The 20,858-nt window shown below is 38.1% G+C and overlaps 1 protein-coding gene across 1 annotated transcript in view; it reads right to left on the minus strand.

Moving 5' to 3' along the window:
* Positions 1-7,975: 7,975 nt before the first annotated feature.
* Positions 7,976-20,858, minus strand: part of LOC308262270 (SLAIN motif-containing protein 2-like) — a gene marked incomplete at both ends in the record, with an annotated part of 34,712 nt that continues 21,829 nt past the window's right edge. The window contains 4 exons of the mRNA XM_080694740.1: positions 7,976-9,742; positions 12,487-12,541; positions 15,324-15,422; positions 19,306-19,405. Of these exons, the coding sequence (XP_080550866.1) occupies positions 7,976-9,742; positions 12,487-12,541; positions 15,324-15,422; positions 19,306-19,405 (2,021 nt within the window). The remainder of the gene's footprint in view (positions 9,743-12,486; positions 12,542-15,323; positions 15,423-19,305; positions 19,406-20,858) is intronic.

Below are 20,858 nucleotides of genomic sequence, written 5' to 3' on the forward strand. Positions count from 1 at the left end.
GGGCTAGCACTTAATTATATTCAGTTTAGCCTTTTATTATGTGTTCTCCAAGTATTTCTTGTACAGTAGCTTGTTTTCTCCAATTATGTTGTGAGCTCTTTGAGAGCAGAGCTAATGTCATACGGTAACCAATAAATATATTATAAATGGGCTTATGAACAAAAGAATGTGGCTACAGATCCAAGATGTCACCATTCACATTACGAAATGTGACTCTGAGAAATTCAGGAAGAGGGAACAACTGAGGACGTTCTCTATTCTTTCCTGGAGAGATCCAAATCCTTCTCTAGCTTCCCTGGATGAGATACGTATTTAATTATCTGTCTCTCTCTTCTCCTCCCTTCTCTCTTCTTCTTTTTCTTCTTCTTCTTCTTCTTCTTCTTCTTCTTCTTCTTCTTCTTCTTCTTCTTCTTCTTCTTCTTTTCTCTCTCTCTCTCTCTCTCTCTCTCTCTCTCTCTCTCTCTTTCTCTCCTCTCTCTCAGTCCTCTTCTCTTTTAATCCACTCCAGTGAAAACAAAGATAAAAATGTGGCACTAGAAATTATTGGTGAATATTTTTCCCAATTTCAGCATTCATATATTTATATATTTCTTTTTACCCTTACCCAGCATTCATATATTTACATATTTATTTTTACCCTTAGCCTGAGTTTTAAAATTTCTCAGTATCCACTGTCATCTTCTATAATCTTTGCCCTCTTTGTGTTTGCTTATTAAGACACCTGTTTTAAGTGAAATGTTCCACAAATGCAGGGTATGGTCTCTATCTGTAGAACATTTCTCTAGGAATAACACATGTAACCAGTAGCAGCAGTTATGTGTGAGAAGGTAGAAGTACAGAAGAGAACATTTACTCTGCATTCCAAATCCATCTGTATGGATCGTCTTACCCAAGAGCCTATATAACTTATATAATTTAAAAGCTGGCTAAAAATAGAGTATCTATCTATACATATATACTAAATGATTTTTATGATATATGTACATACATATACATACATACATATAGATAGATAATGATCTATCCCATTCTAGTAGGTCTTACATAATGGAGTATTGAAGCAGTTTATTTATACATACTTTATTGTAAATATATGAAATTTTCTTTCTTTTAATATATTACATTTAATGAGTCAAATTACATTACTGGACTCCAGCTCTTAAAACAGCTCGTAGGTGGCTGTGATTAATACCAGCTAGTGATTCATCCTGTGACCCATTAGCAGGCATATGGTAGCTGACCTGCTTTTGTATCTAGCTTTTAGCTTTGAATGACTTGTCCTGAATGAACATTTTAATAAGGTAGAAGATATTTCTGTCAGTCAGCAGGTCAGAAGAACCAGTTTCATGGTAATGGCTATTCATATTTTTACTTTTGTGTTAACTGTTTAGCATTTTCTCATGTTATGGCTGCTACACACCGATCCCGCTTTGCAGATTACTCACCTCCAGTGGCCCTACCACGTTCCCAAAGTTTTTCTTTCTCTGTGAGATTTTTATGTTTCTATTGTTTCAAGGTTTTATTACCATGTCAGCCTATTTGATTCTACTTCTGATTTGTCATTAGCATTTCTACTCTGGTTTATTTGCTTTGAGTTCAAAGCAAACAAAGGTTCAGCCATTGTTGTACATCTTTAAACCTTTTAACCTTTAAGCAAAGAAATGCTTACAATCGCATGAATTTATCTGACTCCATGAATGAAAGTTTAAAAATTGCATGCATTTCTTACAAATGTTTGTATGCATTATGTTAATTTAAGATAGGTAATATGTATTTACATTTGTACATTATAATGTACACTTGTAAGTTTAATTACAAATGGAATAAGTGTATAAATGCTGAGAAGCATATATGGTTTTTTGAAAATGCACTATTGGTAACCTGTAACAATAAATATTAACAAATGGAAGGAAAAGCAGGTGGCTGGATAACCACTCATCCTCATACTTCAGAAACACCTCAAGGGCTTGGAAGCACTGATTGCTGAACTCCTGTTTCAGCAGGTCTGGGGTGGAGCCTATGAATTTTTATTTTAAACAAGATCCCAGTTGGTTCTGATGTGATTGATCTGAAGCCACATATTAGATACTCCAGTTTTCTTCCTGATCACACAGAAAGATGATTATTTTCCAACTTTAATAAATGACTGGAGCCGGGCGTGGTAGCTCATGCTTGTAATCCCAGCGCTTGGGAGGCTGAGACAGGAGGATCGTGCAGGTTCAAAGCCAGCCTCAGTTACTTAGTGAGGCTCTCAGCAATTTAGTGAGACCCTGTTTCCAACCTGGAGGTAGAAAAACCCCTGGGTCCCACCCCCAGCACCACAAAAATAAATAAATAAATAAATAAATAAATAAATAAATAAATAAATAAATACTGAATCCTGAGCAGTGGCATGTGTCTACCATTTACAAAACCTAGCCATAAAATCCCTTGATCATCCCCCACTCTCCCTCTTCCATCTTCTGGTCAACTATGATAGCCACACATTGAAGATGGCAGCCTATCAGGAGGAAGGCACATGGATCTGTGAGTCTGTGCACTGGGAAAAGCTACCTTACTCCCCTGTAGCTTCATGCAAAAAGAAGAACAGCCTTTGTTATGTTAAGGCACTGGGATATGGGGGCTGTGTTGTCTGACACCCTAATACACATGATTTTCATATCATCATGAGATGAACCATGCCCAACTCTGAAGAAGCTATTATTATGTCAACTTGAGAGGATATTAAATCCATCTATCATTCACTCCGCTCAACAAAAATCTAGTGAAATTGGCATAGACATATTCATACTAGGGCCTTATATCTGTATGTAAGTCATGAAGAGAATTTTCTCAGTTCTTCTGAACATCTGAGTTATACTATATTGTTTAGGGAGTGTGACAAGGAAAAAAAAAAGTCTGCACATGTACAGAATAGTCACATTTTTTTCAAAATATTTTCAACTTGTAGTTGGTTGAATGCGCAAATGTGGAAGTCCTGGATGCAGAGTCTGATTGTACAATTTTTGCGGCATCTATCACCGACACAGCTACTTTCTCTGAATTCTGCCTAAAGATGCATGTTTTCCTTCTCTGTCTCCCAACAACCTCATTGAATTTGGCCACGTGCCTCTCTGGGGTCTTAATACTTGCCAGGCTCTGGTACTCCACCTATTTGTGAGTTCTTTACAAACATTCTCACATATTGTTCCCTACGATTTAAGTAAACTCTACTCACACTATCTTCTACCTGTTATGCAAATTCCCCCAGTGATGTCTACCTTGCACACAATCGGACAAAAAACAATGTTTCCTAAGGATGCTTTATTAAAAGATACACTTCTCTCATTTCCTTCCCGTTCTGCCCCACACTACCTGGCATGAAATCAAAGCCCAAAGAGTACATAAAATAGACAATTCACATTTTTAACAGTCTTTATTTTTTCTAATTATAAGCAAACATTTGTTAAAGCAAAGTTTGAGGCCAAGAAAAGTATACAAAGAAAAATTTATTTTTAATGCCAGCCACTATCCAATGATGGTCCCTATCTATGTTCTTTTATATATTCATGTCATTTGTGTAATTATTTATTTATTACCATGCCATTTAAATATATCTGGTTGTTTAATATTCTGCTATGCATTTCTACTATCACTTAGTCAAACAATCCAAACAAGTGTTGCTACCAATTTTTTTGCTGTTATAAATAACAATGGGATGAACATAACTATATCTAAATCTCTGAATATACCTGATAGTATTTATAAGGTTGATTCTTAGCAACTGAATCCCTTGGTAAAACTGTATAAAAATGAGGTAAATAATACAAAAATAACTAAATACTTAAAAGTGGTTCTATCTAGAAATCAGGTTTCTAGGGCAAATGCTGTATTCTAATATAAGCACTACATCTCACTACCTTTTGTGTATTATTATAATTGGAAAAACATATTATACAAATTATTTTTCCCAAGGCACAATTATGAACTCAAAAAGTCTACGAACATTTTATTTTTTTACTGGTGTAAAATTATACATAATTGCAGGGACTCATTTGGATACATCTGTATATGCACATAGCATAACCGTCTGTTTCATTCCATGAACCTCTTTTTTCCTTCACTGGTCTCCTCCATTGTTCTCCTTTGTCTCTTTTTTAATTTTTGTGGGAACTCTTTTCTTTCTCTCGAGCTTTCACATATGAAAGAAAGCATATGATCCTTGACTTTCTGAGTTGCGCTTATCTCACTTAACATGATGTTCTCCGGGTCTGGCCATTTTCTTGCAAATGACATAATGTCATTCTTCTTTATGGCTGAGTAAAACTCCACTAGGTATATTTACCACATTTTATTTATCCGTTCATTTGCTGATGGATGCTACAAGGTTGGTTCCATAACTTGGCTATTGTGAGTCACGGTACTATAAACATGGGTGTGAATTAATCACTTTAGTATGCCGACCTTAGTTCTTTTGGATAAATACCAAGTAGTTGGGTCATATGGTGGTTCCATTTCTATTCTTTTGGGGAATCTCCATACAAGTCGTACTAAATTATAATTCCATGGACAATATATAACTGTTCCTCTTTGCCTAAATCCTCATCAGAATTTATTATTTATGTTCTTAATGATTGCCATTCTATTAGGAAATGAAATCTCAGTGTAGTCTTGGTTTGCATTCCCCTGATGACTAAAGATATTTAACATTTTTTCATTTATTTATTAGCCATTTGCATTTCTTCTTTTGAGAAATATTTATTTAGTTCCTTTGCCATTTATTGATTGGGTCGGTTTTTGGTGTTAGTTTTTTAGCTCTTTATATATTCTAGATATTAAATCTTTCTCAAAAGAGTAGCTAGCAAAGATTTTCTTCCATGCTGTAGATTGTCTTAATTGTTGCCTGTGCTGTGCAAAAACTTTTTGATTTGATGCCTGTCCCTAAGTGGTGGAGTCTTGACTCTATATTTTCTTTTAGCAGTTATAAAGTTTGTGGTCTAATTCCTAGGTCATTGATCCACTTTGAGTTGACTTTTGTACAGAGTAAGAGACTGGTATTTAGTTTTGTGTTCTACATTACATATGAATATCCATGTTTTTGAGCATCATTTATTTAAAAGTCTATCTTTTCTTGAACAAATGGTTTTGGCACCTTTGTCAAGAATCAGATGAGACTGTATCTCTGTGGGTTTGTTTCTGTATCTTCTATTCCATTGTCCTACATGTCTATTTTGTGCCAGTACCATGCAGTTTTAGATAAGATAGCTCTGTAGTATAATTTGAAATGAATAAGGTCATACTTCTAGCATTCTGGTTCTTTTATTTGTCCATATGAATTTTAGGACTTTTTTCTTTTTTTCTTTTTTTTTTTTTTGAATTCTTTACACTTTTATTAACACACTTACAAAAAATAACATTCAAAACACTGAGAAAATTAAATAACTTTGGAAGCAGAGTTCATAGCTTTCTGCTTACATATAAGTGACAATTCTGGGCTGTTGGCACAAAATAATCAACATTCATAAAACCCTTACTACTATATCAAACATAAGTTAAAATCATAGGCACTAGTTTATCAAATCCACATTTCTTCTGTAAGACTAACCACAGTAAATCCTTAGATTTTTCCCAAACAGAAAAACTGGTAATACACAAAGTCTTTCTAGTAAAAAGGCAATTTCTTTTCTCTTTAGGAAACTAAAAGCCAATAGTCTGTGGTAGTACAACAGCAGGTAAATAATACTTTACCAAACTCAGATCTAAAATATGTTTTTAACAAGTGATGAAATAGTTTAATTAAAAAAAATAGACATTTTTTTCTGATGCAGCCACTTAAAAACAAAGTTAAATAACCTGAATACTCCTTTTGAAACTGATTATCTAACTTAAAAAAGGTAATAATGTTTCATAATAGTTAAACTTCCTTTTAATTATTAGATTGCAGCATATATTCTTTTTTAAATGTTGCACTAAAAACTGAGATCTATTTTGTGAAATGTGGTTTTAAAAAGAGACAGTGGCTAGTTCTTACTTTTACTTACTTAGATTTACATGAGCTACCCCCACCACAGCAGATGCTTTCTTTTCTTCCTCTGCAAAGCAATAGTTTTTAGTTCAGCATCATGTAGATTTCTGGTGCCGTCCTTTCCAGAACCACCTCATCACCTACAAATTCAAGGATATTTTTTCTCGCTTGCATTATATACCAAAATACACAGTACTGGCAGCTTGCATCTGCAGCTGCTTGTGCTAACTGAATGCCTCCCTAACCGGTCATGCCAGTAAAGACTACCCCTGTGTCAGCCATGGCAAAATGGTGGTCTTGATTTTTAGTTTTATCATTTTCTCAATCTAGTACCCTCAGTGCTATCCTGAACATCAAGCTTCCATTCTCAATGTATTTTGCCAACTTACAGAATGTCTTTGATTAATAGGAAGTAAACTTCTGCTTAAATCTTCAGAATCTTTTTAGAGCTATTTAAATTAATTATTTAAAAACAGACCTCACTATGAGAAATGAGAAGCCTGCTACAGAAGAAAGTTTTAGTTTGGTAATAATCTGATAAAAGTGGAACAAGTGGTTTCAAGGATATATATATATAGATAGATATATACACATGTATATATATATATATACATGCATATATACGTATATACATATATATGTGTGTATGCATATATAGATACAGATATGTATCTATGTCCATAAAATTCATTATATTTATGTTAAATACTTGTTCTTTAATGGTTCTTTAACAGGTTAGAGTCAGATGTAGTAGGTTTGTTACCAAAAGTGAAAAACTTGATGTAAGGCAGAATCTAAGTCAAAAAGAACAGTATTTTCCAAAGTATTTTATACAGTTATTCAATTTAAAGAGGACCAATGTAAGTAGGATTTAGCAGGGAATACTTTCCTACCACATAATAAACCGTTACACCATTTAATAGCAACAATCCGACTGTCATCATCAGAGATTTTTAAGGTATGTGCATAGATTTTTTCCTCCCTCTCTCTCTCTCTCTCTCACTGTATGGTTTTGTTCCAAGTTGTAAGCATTGAGGTGTTGTTGTTTCAAGAATAAAGACAGACACTACTTGCTCTTTCCCATCATGGAAACCTGCCAAAAGAAACACAGTATCTTAGTTCTGTGACAGATAACAGCATGTGAAGAAGTTGGCTTCAATAGCAAAGGCCATCTTTCCTGAGCCAGGAAGTAAAAAGTTTAGAAAGATTGTACAAGTGACATTAAGCCCTTTTGGCAATCAAAACAAACACATGAAGTCCGATGTGTCTATGCAACAAGATGGACGCACGCTCTAACACTATCTGGTGGTGGTGATGTGAGCTACATCCAAATTTAAGATGAAACAAAATGATAATTTTTTTCAATGAAATCTAAAAATATAATTTAGAGAATTCTCCTAAATGTCGGAATCATGTTGAAAATCTCTATTCCAGGTTTTTCCTCCCACTCATCCCCCCCTCCAATTTTAATCTATAGTTTCCTGGAGTAGCAGTGAATCATTTTAGATAATTAGTCAGAATATTAGTTCTCATTAACACAAATATTTATTGATACTATTTATACAGTAAATTAGGTTGAATGAGAAGTTTTAGATAGCCTGAATTCACCATTTTCTTGTGCACAAAGGTACTCTCTCATTTACAAATGGGCATTTCTCTTTGGCATTCATTAGGTATTTGCCCAGATATTGGCCTCTGTCAAATATTAAGAAATCAACTGAGGTCCCATTAAACAAAACTAAAAGTGATTCTATGGAGAGTGATTGTATGATTACCAAACACATCTGATGTTAAATGTCATTAAAGTGCTGCTTGATCATCTCTGTCAGTTTGTGCTAATTAAGACAGAGAGGGCTGGGATTTTATAAATCCCAGGAGTCTTATCTGAAGAGTCTGCATATAAAAGTTGTTTGTAGCCTGGTGAAGGGGTGTCCATGAAGCTGTGGACCTCTGCATTCTTGTATTTGCTGGTCAATAACAGCCATCTTTCCAACTGTCATCTTTCATGCTACCATAGGTTTTAGGAGCTGGCAAGGATCTGCGAACAGGCTGTGCAAGTTTGCTGCGAGGCACTGGTATACCCCCAGCAGAAGGGGCGCTGGGTCTGGGCAAGCCACTTCTCATAGCGGTTGTCCCTGCAGGTCTGGTTAGAGTAGTGCTGTTGATATTGCTGGGAGGATTTGCTGGGACTGTGTTCTGAACAATGGGAGGCCCAGGTGAGGAGGTGGTTTGTGTGAACTGTGTTGTTTCTTGGCTACCAGGAGAACCAGAGCCATGGTTACTAAATGCTTTCACTGGTTGCCGAAGAGCCAAAGGAGATGGTGCTGCAGGGGAGCGGAATTTGCCTGGAGAAGGTACTCTTTTTGGAGATGAAGTTTGAAGCAACTGTTTGGCTTTGAGAGAAGTACGAGGCAAATTTTTCAGCCTTTGCGAAGTGGCGGAAGCCTGAGGTTGCATGCGAGGTATCCCTCCATTTGGCACTTGGAAGTTTGAGTCACTTCTGCTGCTTTTCACTGAGTCAACTTGGGTATTAGATGTTCGGGACAGGTTTGGAAGACTGCGCCTTAGTTTTTCTTCATTTTTAACATTGCTTGTCTGTAAGTCTGTGGGATGGCCTTGGAGTGAAAGGCGAGGTTGCTGTAAGCGGCTAATCATAGGCTGTGGGGACACTCTAGTATATTCTATTCCCCGGGCAGGCGATCGTGAACGAGGTGAGTTTCTGGGTGACTGCTTAGGTGATGGTCGAGGTGAATTGCGTGGTGACGGTGAAAACCTGTTAACAGCAGGGTATACCGCGTGATGCATATTGTCATCTTCGTCATCTAAACTTTGTGCATCAAGTTCCTGATCACTAAAAGTACCCCGTCTTGTAGAATTGCAAGATGACCCAGAACTTCGACGAGACGTGGTGGCTGCATATTCTTGCCGGAGACTTTCTTCTTGCATCCGGGCTAGAATCTGCACATCGGTTACATCATTTAGCTTATAATTGGATCCAATTGAATCTTCGTCTAATTCTGAAGCACTTAACTCACTATCTATAGAGGACTGAGGACTGAGTGGAGGATTTCTGTCTGATGAGCTTTTGTAGTTACCTGAATTTCCAGGAAGTATAAGCTGTTTTACTATAGGAGGTCGCACTGGGGTTGAGGATGGAGAATTGAAACCACTGCTGTATGGGCTACTGGCATTTGGACTGTAAGGACTTGTGTAACTCATAGAGTTGAAAGGATTATTATATAAATTCTGCCTCTTGAGAGCTGACATAGTTTGATCAAGTTTGTGGATAAGAGACTTTTTAGCACACTCAACATCAGGACTTGGGTAATCCAAAACTTGCCTGCACCAAACTAATGGACTAACGGATTTCTGCATTGGTGTAAGTTTTTTCTTTGGTGACGAATACAGCCAGCTCTCCTCCTCCTCCTCCCAGCCTGACAGGCGCTCCAGCTCGTCGGGCCGCAGCGGCTCCACCTCGTCCAGCAAGCCGCCCTCGCCCGCCGCCAGCAGGGAGGTGGCGTCCCGCAGCTCCTCGCTACTCGTCCGCCTCGGGCCCGACCCGGCCCCGCTGCACATCTTCGCAGCGAGGCCCAAGGGGAAGCCCCGGGGGGACGCCGAGCCCGAGGAGGGAGCGGACGCGCCGGCCCGCGGGCTGCCGGGCCCCAGGGGGCCTGCGCCCTGCACCGCCCCGGAGCGGCTCCTCAGCTGCTCGTTCTGCTTCTCCCTTAGGACTTTTTTCTAGTTCTATAATACATGTCATTGGTATCTTCATCCAGATTGCATTGTATCTGTAGATTACTTTTGGAAATACAGCCATTTTAATAATATCTATTCTGCATATCCAAAAACATGGAAGATATTTTCATCTTCTAGTCTTTGCTTCATTTCTTTCTTCAGTGTTCTATAATTTTCATTACAAAGGTATTTTATTTACTTGGTTATATTTTCTAAGCATTTAAGTTTTTAAATCTATAATAAATGAAATTGGTTTTTTATCACATCTTTTTTATCAGATTCACTGACTGTATACATAAAAGTTGCAGATTTTTACGCTAATTTTATACCCTACTACTTTTCTGAATTTGTGTATCAGTCCTATCAGTCCTCTGGTGGAACTGGGGATGGGAGTAGCTAAGTATTAGAATCATATCATCTGCAAATAGGGATCATTTAATTTCCTTTCCTATTTGTATCTCTTATTTCCTTCACTTGCCTAATTGCTCTGGCTAAATTTTCAAGTACTATATGTAATAGAAATTTCAAGAGTGAGCATCCTTGTATTTTTTCTGATTTTAAAAGAAATGCTTTCAGTTTTTCTCCATTTAGTATGATGTTGGCTTTAGGTTTGTTGCATATAGCTTTATGATACTTAGTTAAATTCCTTCTATCCCTAATGTTTTCAGTATTTTTAATATGAATGAGTACTAGATTTTGTTGGATTTTTTTGCATGTAATGAGATGATAAAATTGTTTTTGTCCTATTTATATGATGAATTATGTTTATTGATTTGCATGTGTTGAACCATCCCTGTATCACTGGAATGAAAACCAATTTGATGATGATGTATGATCTTCTTAATGTATTTTAATACAAATTGTTAATGATTTATCAAAGACTTTTGCATCTATATTCAGCAGGGATATTTGATCTGTAGTTGTCTTTTTTTTCCCTCCCTTGATTTGTCCTTAACTGGTTTGGGTATCAGGGTGATACTGGCTTCATAGAATGTCTCCAGGAGTATTTCCCCCTTTCTTTTTATGGAATTATTTTCTATAGACATTTTGAAGAATCCATATTGTATACCCATGTGAACAAACCACCCTTCTAAAAATTTACAACAATGTACTCTCCCACCTAGAGTGTATAAATGTTAGTGTCTTACAAGAGCGTTTACAAATTAGGCCTTTTTCTTCTTAATCTTTTCTAATTATGAATACAATTTTAATTTGCATTTATTTTACTGACAAGTCTAAATTGCATTCACATCTTATTTGCTGGAAAAGTGTATTTCTTCTTTTGGCTTTTTAAATTAACATACCAGAGCTCATACATCTAATATATGCTCTCACTATGACATTGGAGACAACTGCATAATAATAACCTCAGCGTCCTTCCAGACACATAAACCAGCCATGAAAGCAACTGTTAAAAAAAAAAAAAAAAACATTCCAGCCAGGCATGGTGGTGTATACCTGTAATTCCAGTATTCAGGAGGCTGAGTCAGAAGGATCACAGGTTCGAAACCAACCTTAATCACTTAGGCCATCAGCAACTTAGTGAGATCCTATTTTAAGATAAAAAATATATAAAGGGCTGGGGTATAGCTTAGAGGTAGAATAGAGGTAGAATATGGGTTCAAACCCTAGTGCACTCCCCCAAAAAAGAGATTCCAGCTACATGTAAAGCCACAAAATTATGAACAGAATAAATGCCTAGCTCTTGAAAAATATCATAGTAGTTCATATCTGTCCATTGTGGAAGGCTTATCACTACATTATTTTTATACACAGACCTCATATTAAATATATTTATGTTAAATAATATCCATTTTGTGGTACTGGGGTTCCTGGAAGCCCTTCTACCTCTGGGCTACACTCCCAGACCTATTTTTACATTTTTATATGGAAACAGGGTCTCCTAAGCCAGCGCGCATGGCTGGCTTTGAACCTGCGCGATCCTCTTTGTCTCTGCCTCCCAAGCGCGGGGATTACAAGTGCGGGGATTACAAGTGCGGGGATTACAAGCGTGCACTACCACGCCCAGCCAATAATATCTATTTTATTAGTCTGCATGTCAATGTGTCATACTGTGCTAAGCACACTACCATATGCATCAGACACTTAGAAATTGGACCAAGATTAAGACCTACCATATTTTAAACTAGACTATTATTCATTCTAATATTTCTGTCTGTTTCATAGTATACTGTATATCCCAGGCATCTAGAACAGTACCTACCAAAGACTAGATATTTAATAAAAATGTTTGAGTAGATGATGAACAAATAAATCAACATTTAATGATTAGGCATCAAAACTAGAGATATGCTTGCCTTATGTTGTAGAATACAAGATGATAAATGCTTTCAGGGCATCACCAGTGATTAATACAGCACAAAGGTCATATGGCATGTTGGAAAGACAGCAAGCCTATCTCCCATCTTGGCTCTGTCAAGGAATAGCAAAGCCATTCTCTCCACCAATGGCTATTGAGCACCTACTCTGCTCTGCACTAGTGAATGCTGGAGATACACAAAGAAGATGACACCTGCAGGCTGTGTCCTCAGGGAATTTATAATAAAATAGAGGAGGGAGGAGGGAGGGAAGGAGGGAGGGAAGAAGAGAGAGAAGGAGGGAGGGAGAGAGATAAAGAGAGAGAGAGAGAGAGAGAGAGAGAGAGAGAGATCAAACATTCATGCAAATAAATTAAATAGGAAATTCCTGATTTTGCTACATGTAGGCATGTAACAGGAAAAGCTTACCTGACCAGCGTGATCTAGGGGTTCCTTTTCTGAGGAGGGGATATTTCCATTGCATCTGGGGGCAGAGAAAATATTTTGAACTCTAGTTCAAACAAAAAACAACAAAATGGGAGCCCCATGCACTGGAGAAACCTAGAATAAATGTGTGTGGGAACATGGAGAAGGATGGAGAGCAGTAAAATGAAGCTGGAGAGGTCTTTGTAGCTCTTTGCCATGTGATGGCTGACTGACCCTCAGCCTCTTTACTAGCAAAATGAGCAGGGAAACACTTGTGTCAAGGATACATACCTGATTCTTTGCTAAATGCAAGGCCCACTGGAAATGCTTGGTTCTACTAAATACCTTTTATTATTTCCTTCTTCATGTTACCTTTATTTTGAGTTAAGAGCAAGATCTCATTCTCACATTTCAGTGGATCTCATTCATGCCTATCCCAATATGAACCGCTTAATAAATACTCACTACAGGATACCTAAGCTTAACATCACACTTACTAGGCATTCTTCTGTGTGCTAGTGTTTAACATAGATTTTTCTCACCAAGGCTTTTATTAAATAAAAATTGCTGTAGACTTAAAATACCAAATCAGGTTTCTACCATCTGATATGTTCATAGGTAGAATTATGCATCATTATTATCCATTGTTACTTGGGGTTTGAATAAGCCTTTTGGACATGATTCCATTTTCATATAAGTGGAATATTGATTAGTTCAGATCTGCAAAGCATCCCTAAGATTTAGAATGATAAAAAGTGTAATCTATACACATTAGATTACTGTATATATTTGCATCACAGCATTTTTCTGATAGCTATGAAAAAGTATATAAACACAGAAATTAAATGAATGCATAAAATAAAAATATCCTTTAAGCAGTAATTTGCAGCTCAAGCAACAAAGCAATAATTTAGAGCTCTGACCTTGCAATTCAGCTGATTAGAGGAATCCAATTCTCTTTTTATTTCATGTTGTGTTGTAGCTAGTAGATGGAGAACTCTGAGTGAAACTGTTCGAAAAATTGACAAATTTCATTTATTTTGTGTCTCGATGACTTACATGTCCTGTTTTCCCAATTTGCAAGTTAAACACACACATACACACACACACACACACAAACACATACACAACTCACGACATGTGTGTGTATGTGTTTTCTTCTTGCTAACTACCAATTCTGCAAACTAAAGTTGGTTTCTCCCTTTTTCTTTCTTACTTATCTAATAGAGTTCAGGTACTCCAAACTTTACTGACAATTCTGTTGACAAATACATGCAGCAAGAGTAGAACACATTTCAGTCTTTCTTATCTAGATTAGTCTAAACCATTGTAAAACATCCCTTTAGTTGAATTAACTTCCCCAGATCCAACCAGATACTGAAACATAAGGTAAGACGGGGAAGTATTAAATATCACTTTTTGTTGCATGACTCTCCACAATTCTTTGCTATTTTTCTGATTATTAGTAGCAGATACAGGGTAACATTTATACTCTCTATTACCCACATGGATGTTTTATTTTTTAAATCTTTCTGCTTTTGTTAAGAAGTTTATCCCACCACTGGGTCCCTCCTATAAACACAGTTTTGTGTATTGGCCTATTTATAAATTACTAATAGCACATTGAGAAAAGAAAAACTTTCAGAAATGGGTCCTCTTGGCATGAAACCAAGCCATTTCTGCTTAGCTTCAGGGTGCACAAAACACACCCAGCTCTGCTCGTGAAGACAGCTGCTGAAGCTCTTCCCATCCTGGTGAAACAATTAACTTTCTGTTCCATTTTCTGGCGACGATGGTGCGTGCCTACACTGCTCGTGTTTGTGAAACCTATGTCAGTCTTTTCAGCTTGTTCAGCTCAAGGGAGAGAAAGAAAGGACGTACAGATAGGCTCCAGAGCTTTTGGGTAGAAATAAAAAGATGTGCATTCATTGAACAAGAAAATGGCATTCTTGGCTGTCAGTCAGGAAGGAAGTTTGTCTCTCCAGTGTTGCATGGCAGACTCGTGGCTGGTGCCCCAATATCAGCTCAGGCCTTATTCTGATTCAGAGCCTTCTTCACCTCACCTGACATGCCTGACTCAAAAGCAGGCTGCTCTCTGATTAGGGAGCAAGGAGATCCCAAATTTAGGGAGAGTTCTATTAAGCCAAGTGGGTTGTGCTAAATCTTGTTAGTGTGGGTTTCTCCTTCAACACCTACATCATGTGTGAGAATGGTCCAATAGAGCTGGATTCAGTCTAGAGACCTTGTAAGGAGCACCTCATTTGTCCCACTGAGTCCCATCCCCCTTCACCTCTCCCTGCCATAGCCTATCCATCCATGAGAACCTAGGATTGCTATTAGAGGGCTTGTGAAGAGAGGTGGAATTACCTGGAGGAATGGGCTTTGAACCCCAAGGGTACAGAACAAATCCCCATCAGAACCTATGATCTGACTGCACATAGAGGGCATTTGGCATTTAGCATCTTCAACTGGCTTCCAGCAACATCTATATAGCTTCAGTTTTTCACCAAAATGTTATTTTAAAAAAAGGTAAACTGGCTATGGTAACCCTAAAGAAGGTATAATTTCTTAAAAGATAAAATGACTGAAGGAATCACATGTTTTGAAACCAAATATAAATTCACTTCTCTATTTTCTCTACTCAATATTCTGTCTTTTCCTTCCCAAAGATTGATGAAGTGCCTAGCCACCACTAACATGAGCCACACAGACATTTTCCTGGTCCACAGGAAGCTAACAGACAAAATAGCGTTTCTACCAGTTAGCAGGAAATCATCAGAGTTGATTCCATGAAAATCCTTAGACCTTAAATCTTCACACTCACTATTGTGCCTCAGTACCTTCCTGATTCACATTTCTGTGCCTCTCCTGCAAGATCAAGAGGGCTAGATAATCTTACAGTAACTAGACAACTTTCAGCTGGATGCTTCCACGGGCACCTGTGAGGTATTGGAGATACCTCTTAACTTTGCAAAATTTCAAACTCAACTTAAGTAAAACAAAATAACGCCCGATTTGCCAGGTCGGATTCTTTTGTTGCTGCAGTCATGTTTAATGGTGTGAAAACTATAATTTAGCCTGACTGAGTAGTTGTGCTGAACAGAGGTAGCTATTGTTTTGTTTGTGTGTTTGTTCTGTTTTGTTATTCTTTGAATCTGTGAATACTGCTTTTGCTCCAAGGAGTTCAAAATGTATTTTACGAGATTTTCAGGATCCCCTGATTCCACTGAGAGCAGGGAATAGAATTCAGTTTCTACAGCATCACCTTGTAGCATTTTTCTTCTTTTGTAGACCTACATGTGGGATCATGGATGAGAAGTGACATAAATACTTACTTTTGCCCGGAGAAGCAGGAACATGCCTTCAATCCTTGGCTAAGTGCCTAACCAGTTGTCAGCAGTCAGCTGCTCTGCGCAGACCTGATGACCACCTTTCCCAGGTGCCCTTTCATGGCTCGAAGCAAGGAAAACACATGACACTTTATCTAGATCTCCAATATTCTAGCTTTTTCCATCAGTCTTAAAAAAAATGCCACAGATTTTTCTGGGAACTAAATGTGGAGGATAAAAGAAAAACTCCAGGAAATTAGTAAATATTTCCTTTTGTAGTGAAGGGCACGGGGAAACCAGGCCTCTGAAACATCAGCCAGACACTGGAAACTCGCCTGATCCGGTTTTATTAAAGATACCAAAGAATAATTAGACCATAAGGGGAATTCTGTTTTTCAGTCCCAAGGGACTATGATTAGTAAGTGACAAGGTCTGTCATTCCTTTTTCCACTTCCTGTTTTTCTCTCTTTGAGAAAACTGTTTGCTAAATGGTGAGAACAGAACAGCCAGGGCTTCAGTCTGACCCAAAGAATGAGGCTGGGTTTTCATTTATATCCACAAACTCTGCTCTCCCACAGTCTGAATGTTCTGCCTCCTCTTCATTTAAACAGTCAAATCATAGAAACTTAGGCTTGTTTTTATGCGTGTTATTAATCTAAAAAAAAAATCAGACGTGGTGGTGCACCCTTGTAATTTTAGTACTTGGGAGGCTGGGACAGGAGGATGGCAGGTTTGTGGACAGCCTCGGCTACTTAGTGAGGCCCTCCACAACTTAGTGAAGACCTGTTTCAAAATAAAGAATAAAAATTAGGGCTGGAAGTGTAGCTCAGAAGTAGAATAATCCTGAGTTTGATCCCCAGTACTGCCATGTATAGTAAATATAAAATATAGCAATAAGTAAATATAAAAATTAAAATTAGAAAAGAAAGAACAAGAAGGAAGAAAAAACAAAGGTGCATAGGAAAGGGTGAAGTGAAGTCTGGTTATTTATCAGCATTTCTGATAGACTTGGTGAGACCCTCTCACAAATAGGCAAAGACTTTTAAGGTTCTCATTGTACTAGGAACTGTGCGCGATTAAATTGAAATATAAATGTAAGTGAGCATTTCCGTTAAGATGCTTATTAAAATAATTAGGCCAGTGAAGCGAGGCATAAACCCGGAGAATTGGGAGGGTTGGTAAAAATGCTCTCCCTGCAGGTCTGTGCAGCACTGAAAGGGAACAGAGCAGTAAAGCTATAGGGTTAGTGAATAAAGACTGTTCTCCACTGAAACGCAAAAGACACTGGGAAAAGACTAAAGAAAGTGTTTCACATTCACCTACCTGTGGTCATAGAAATCCTGAAGTGAGATTTTTGTGAACCATTTCTTTTTATTATTATTTGTTTTATTGGTGCATTGAAGTCATACATCTTCATGGTGTACAAGATGGTAGAGGCCTACTTGTGAAACCATTTCTAAACTGGTTGCCACAAGTTTTCATTTTAAACTTCATCCCCCCCCCCTTTTTTTTTTTTGGTGGTACTGGGGTTCCTGGAAATCCTTCTACCTCAGGGCTATACTCCCAGACCTATTTTTATACTTTTTAAATTTGGAAACGGGATCTCTTAAGCCAGGACGGCTGGCTTCAAACCTGTGCGATCCTCCTATCTCTACCTCCCAAGTGCGGGGATTACAAGGGTGCGCCACCACGCCCAGCCCATTTCCCCTTTATTTTGAAATAGTCTCTTTACAATTTTCACTTAGTAAGTAGTACTAACTTGAATAACCACTAAAGCCGTATTCCTCCAATGAAGGCATTGAGTTGGCATGAAGTAACTAGTTAGATCTCTCAGTTTATATAATCTAAACACAAAACAAACAAATGTGATGTTTGGATCACCCTGTGTAATCCTATTATAAGAAAGTCTAGGACATCTGTTGGGTATTTTATTTTATTTTTATAGTACTAGGGATTGAACCCAGAGGCATTCTACCTTTGAGCTACACCCCTCAGCCTGATTTTTATTGTTTATTTTGAAACAGTATGTCACTAAATTGCAGAGGGCCTCACTAAGTTGCTGAGGCTGGTTGAGAGCCTGCGATCCTCCTGTCTCAGCCTCCCAAGTCCTGGGATCACAGGCATGCACCACCATGCCTGGCTTTTGTTAGATGTTTTACAAGAAGCAGAGACCCTCTTCCACCTTCGAGGATGGCCGGTTGGTAACCACTATCTGTTCCAGCCTCTTACTGTGTGGCAGGTTTAGTGACACAGACCAAAGCCCTACCATTTAGCACAAAGTCAAGGCTGGCATGCAGGTCTGTTTCCAGACTTGTACTCTCTTTAAACTGCACTGCTACTTTATAAGCTTGTGAGGCTGAAGAGCTCTAAGAGCTGTTAATTCCAAGGTTTTGGAAGCACAAGTGCATTTGAAAGACCCTAGAATGGCACTGCAGTAACCCATTTTCCTCTCTGAGCTTCTTATTAAATTTTCTTAATATCAAATTGGTCATTTTTTATTTGTGGTCTCCTGTGCCACGCTGTTATATAAGAGCTATAATTCTTCCTTAGCTGACCCTCTGCCAGCTTCCCGGGTCCTTGTATCTTTCTTATTTGAGAAAGTTCTCCAGCGTGGTAAGTGCCCACCCAGCTCCCTTACATTTGATCAGAGAAACAGGCAGGACCAAAAGGGCTCCGAAGATGCCTTCTCTTCACTGAAGTTTTGTAAATTTCTTTCTTTCTTATTATAGCTACATGTGGATTGTAACTCTCTGCTCTCAGCATCTCAAGGGAAACTGGCAGGTAACTCAGAAATGCTATTGGGGGGCTTAATAAAGAATATTTGTAAATTATTTGAGATGACATTAAGTTCAAACCATATTCTTCCAGAGAGTGGAGTTAACATCAGAAAACCGATTTTTAAAAATACAGTATTATTGCCGGGTATGGTGCCATATGACTTTATTCCCAAAACTTAGGAAGGTGAGACAGAAGGATTGCAAGTTTGAGGCCAGCTGTGGCAATTTAGTGAGACCCCCATCTCAAAATAAAAAATAAAAGGGGCTGTGGATGTAGCTCAGTGGTTGAATGTCCCTGGGTGTTCAATCCCCAGTGCCCCCCAATACACACACACACACACACACACACACACACACACACACACAGCATTACCAAGAATTAGAACAAGTGCACTAGAGTAGCACACTCCTGTAATCCCAGTACTTGGGAGGCTGAGACAGGAGGATTACAGGCTCAGCAAGTAAGCAAGTCTGTAAGCAACCTAACGAGACCCTGTTTCAAAAACAAAACCAAAAAGATTCTTAAAAGGGCTGTGGGTACCCCTGGGTGCAATTGCCAGTATCCCCAGCCATACAACACACACACACACACACACACACACACACACACACACACACACACACGAATTGGAACTGAGGACAGCTTTGGTGCTGTGTTGGCAACTCCCAGTTCTGGTCAGGCTGAGAATCCAGCACCAGTGGCCAGTGCCTCACACCTGGCCGCAACATGCAGTGAATGCAGGGCAGCTTGCCCTTGCTTATCAAAGCCCTTTGGAGAACGGAGGCCTGCTGAATGCCACATCCGCCCTTCATATCCTTCGTGTTACATTTGGAAGACAGAGCATTTAACTGCCTGCCATTCTGAGCAGCTGATATCGAGGAAGCTACATGCCAAGGCTGCTTAAGGGGGACATGTGTCTAGAGCGTGTCTCTCTTTCAACCTATCAATTAAGAAAAGAGCAGGGGCAGATGCGATATATTAAATGGCCCTAAGATGGATCACTCTTAAAAAAAAAAATCTTGTATTGGCAAGAGTAATTCAAGTTGCCAAGAATCCAAAGTTTGCCATGTGACATCCCCAGAAGTCTGAAGGGCTTTGACTGGTTTACTCTGCTAAATAAAACTGCTGAGATGACTGTCACAGGGTGATTAATAAAGTGCATAAATCTCAACTATGGGAAGAAAAGAAGATGGATTGATGCATGCACATATTGAAAATGTAATGAAACCAAATTGAAGCTACCAGGACTCGCTAATATATTACAGAAAAACAGTACCATGTTTATTGTTCTTAACCAGTCTTGTTTTGTTGGTCTCACTTAAAAAAAATGAACATGAAGACACATTTGGTATTATTTTCCATTTTTCTAGCATGGGAAAACCAAGCTGGCAATAAAGTGAAAAAGTAATGATGACATCATGTATACATACCCCTCACATTTATCATTTATTATTTATTTCCCTCATAGAGCTTTAAAAAAAAAAGATTTGTTCAACTTCCCTCAAAGCTGTTACTGAATGCTGTTACTAATCGCATATGAAGTTTTGGTAGTTTTCAAAGTAATTAGAACCCTGGAGCAAATACACAGTAAATGGGCTCTCATCTTTGAAGTTATTTTTTTTCTAACTAAATAGCTCTGTTCTGCTATAATTATATCCTAGTCATTATAAAATTAAAAATCATTTTAAGTGAATGGATGGTTTTCTTAAAAAGTATTTGTTTCTTGCTCATTATTGTAAACTAATTGTAGTTTATGATAGTCTTCAGAAACTCTGAAATCACTGCCTTAGAGTCCTCATCTCCACTGGTTGCAGGCTTCAAGCCAGAAGGAAACAAAAGGAACGGCCAGAGGCTCCAAAGCAATCAAAAGCAGATTTTCATGACTTGGAAAAAAATCGGACTTTCTGAAGATCATTCTACACAGTTTTGTAGGGTGATGTCATAAACAAAAATTTTTTATTGTTGCCATGGGCCTGAGTTTCACTCCATCTGTACTACACACTGTGACCTTTGGCATGTGACTTTAATGTCTTTGGGCCTCTATTTGCATTTGGAGAGTAGGAATCACATTACCTCCCTTGAAGCACTGTTTGGAGGATCAGAGACAATGTCTATAAGTTTCTTAGCATGGAGCCTGTCATTGTAATTAGCAGCTATTATTATCATCCCTTTATTATTTCTTCCCTTATTTTTATAATAGATAAGTGTACAACTACTCACAGGCTCAGTCAGTCCTTCCCATGACTATGTTCCTTTTTCCAATGGCAA

The sequence above is a fragment of the Muscardinus avellanarius genome, assembly GCF_963383645.1.
Source record: "Muscardinus avellanarius genome assembly, chromosome: 4".
Taxonomy (NCBI): domain Eukaryota; kingdom Metazoa; phylum Chordata; class Mammalia; order Rodentia; family Gliridae; genus Muscardinus; species Muscardinus avellanarius.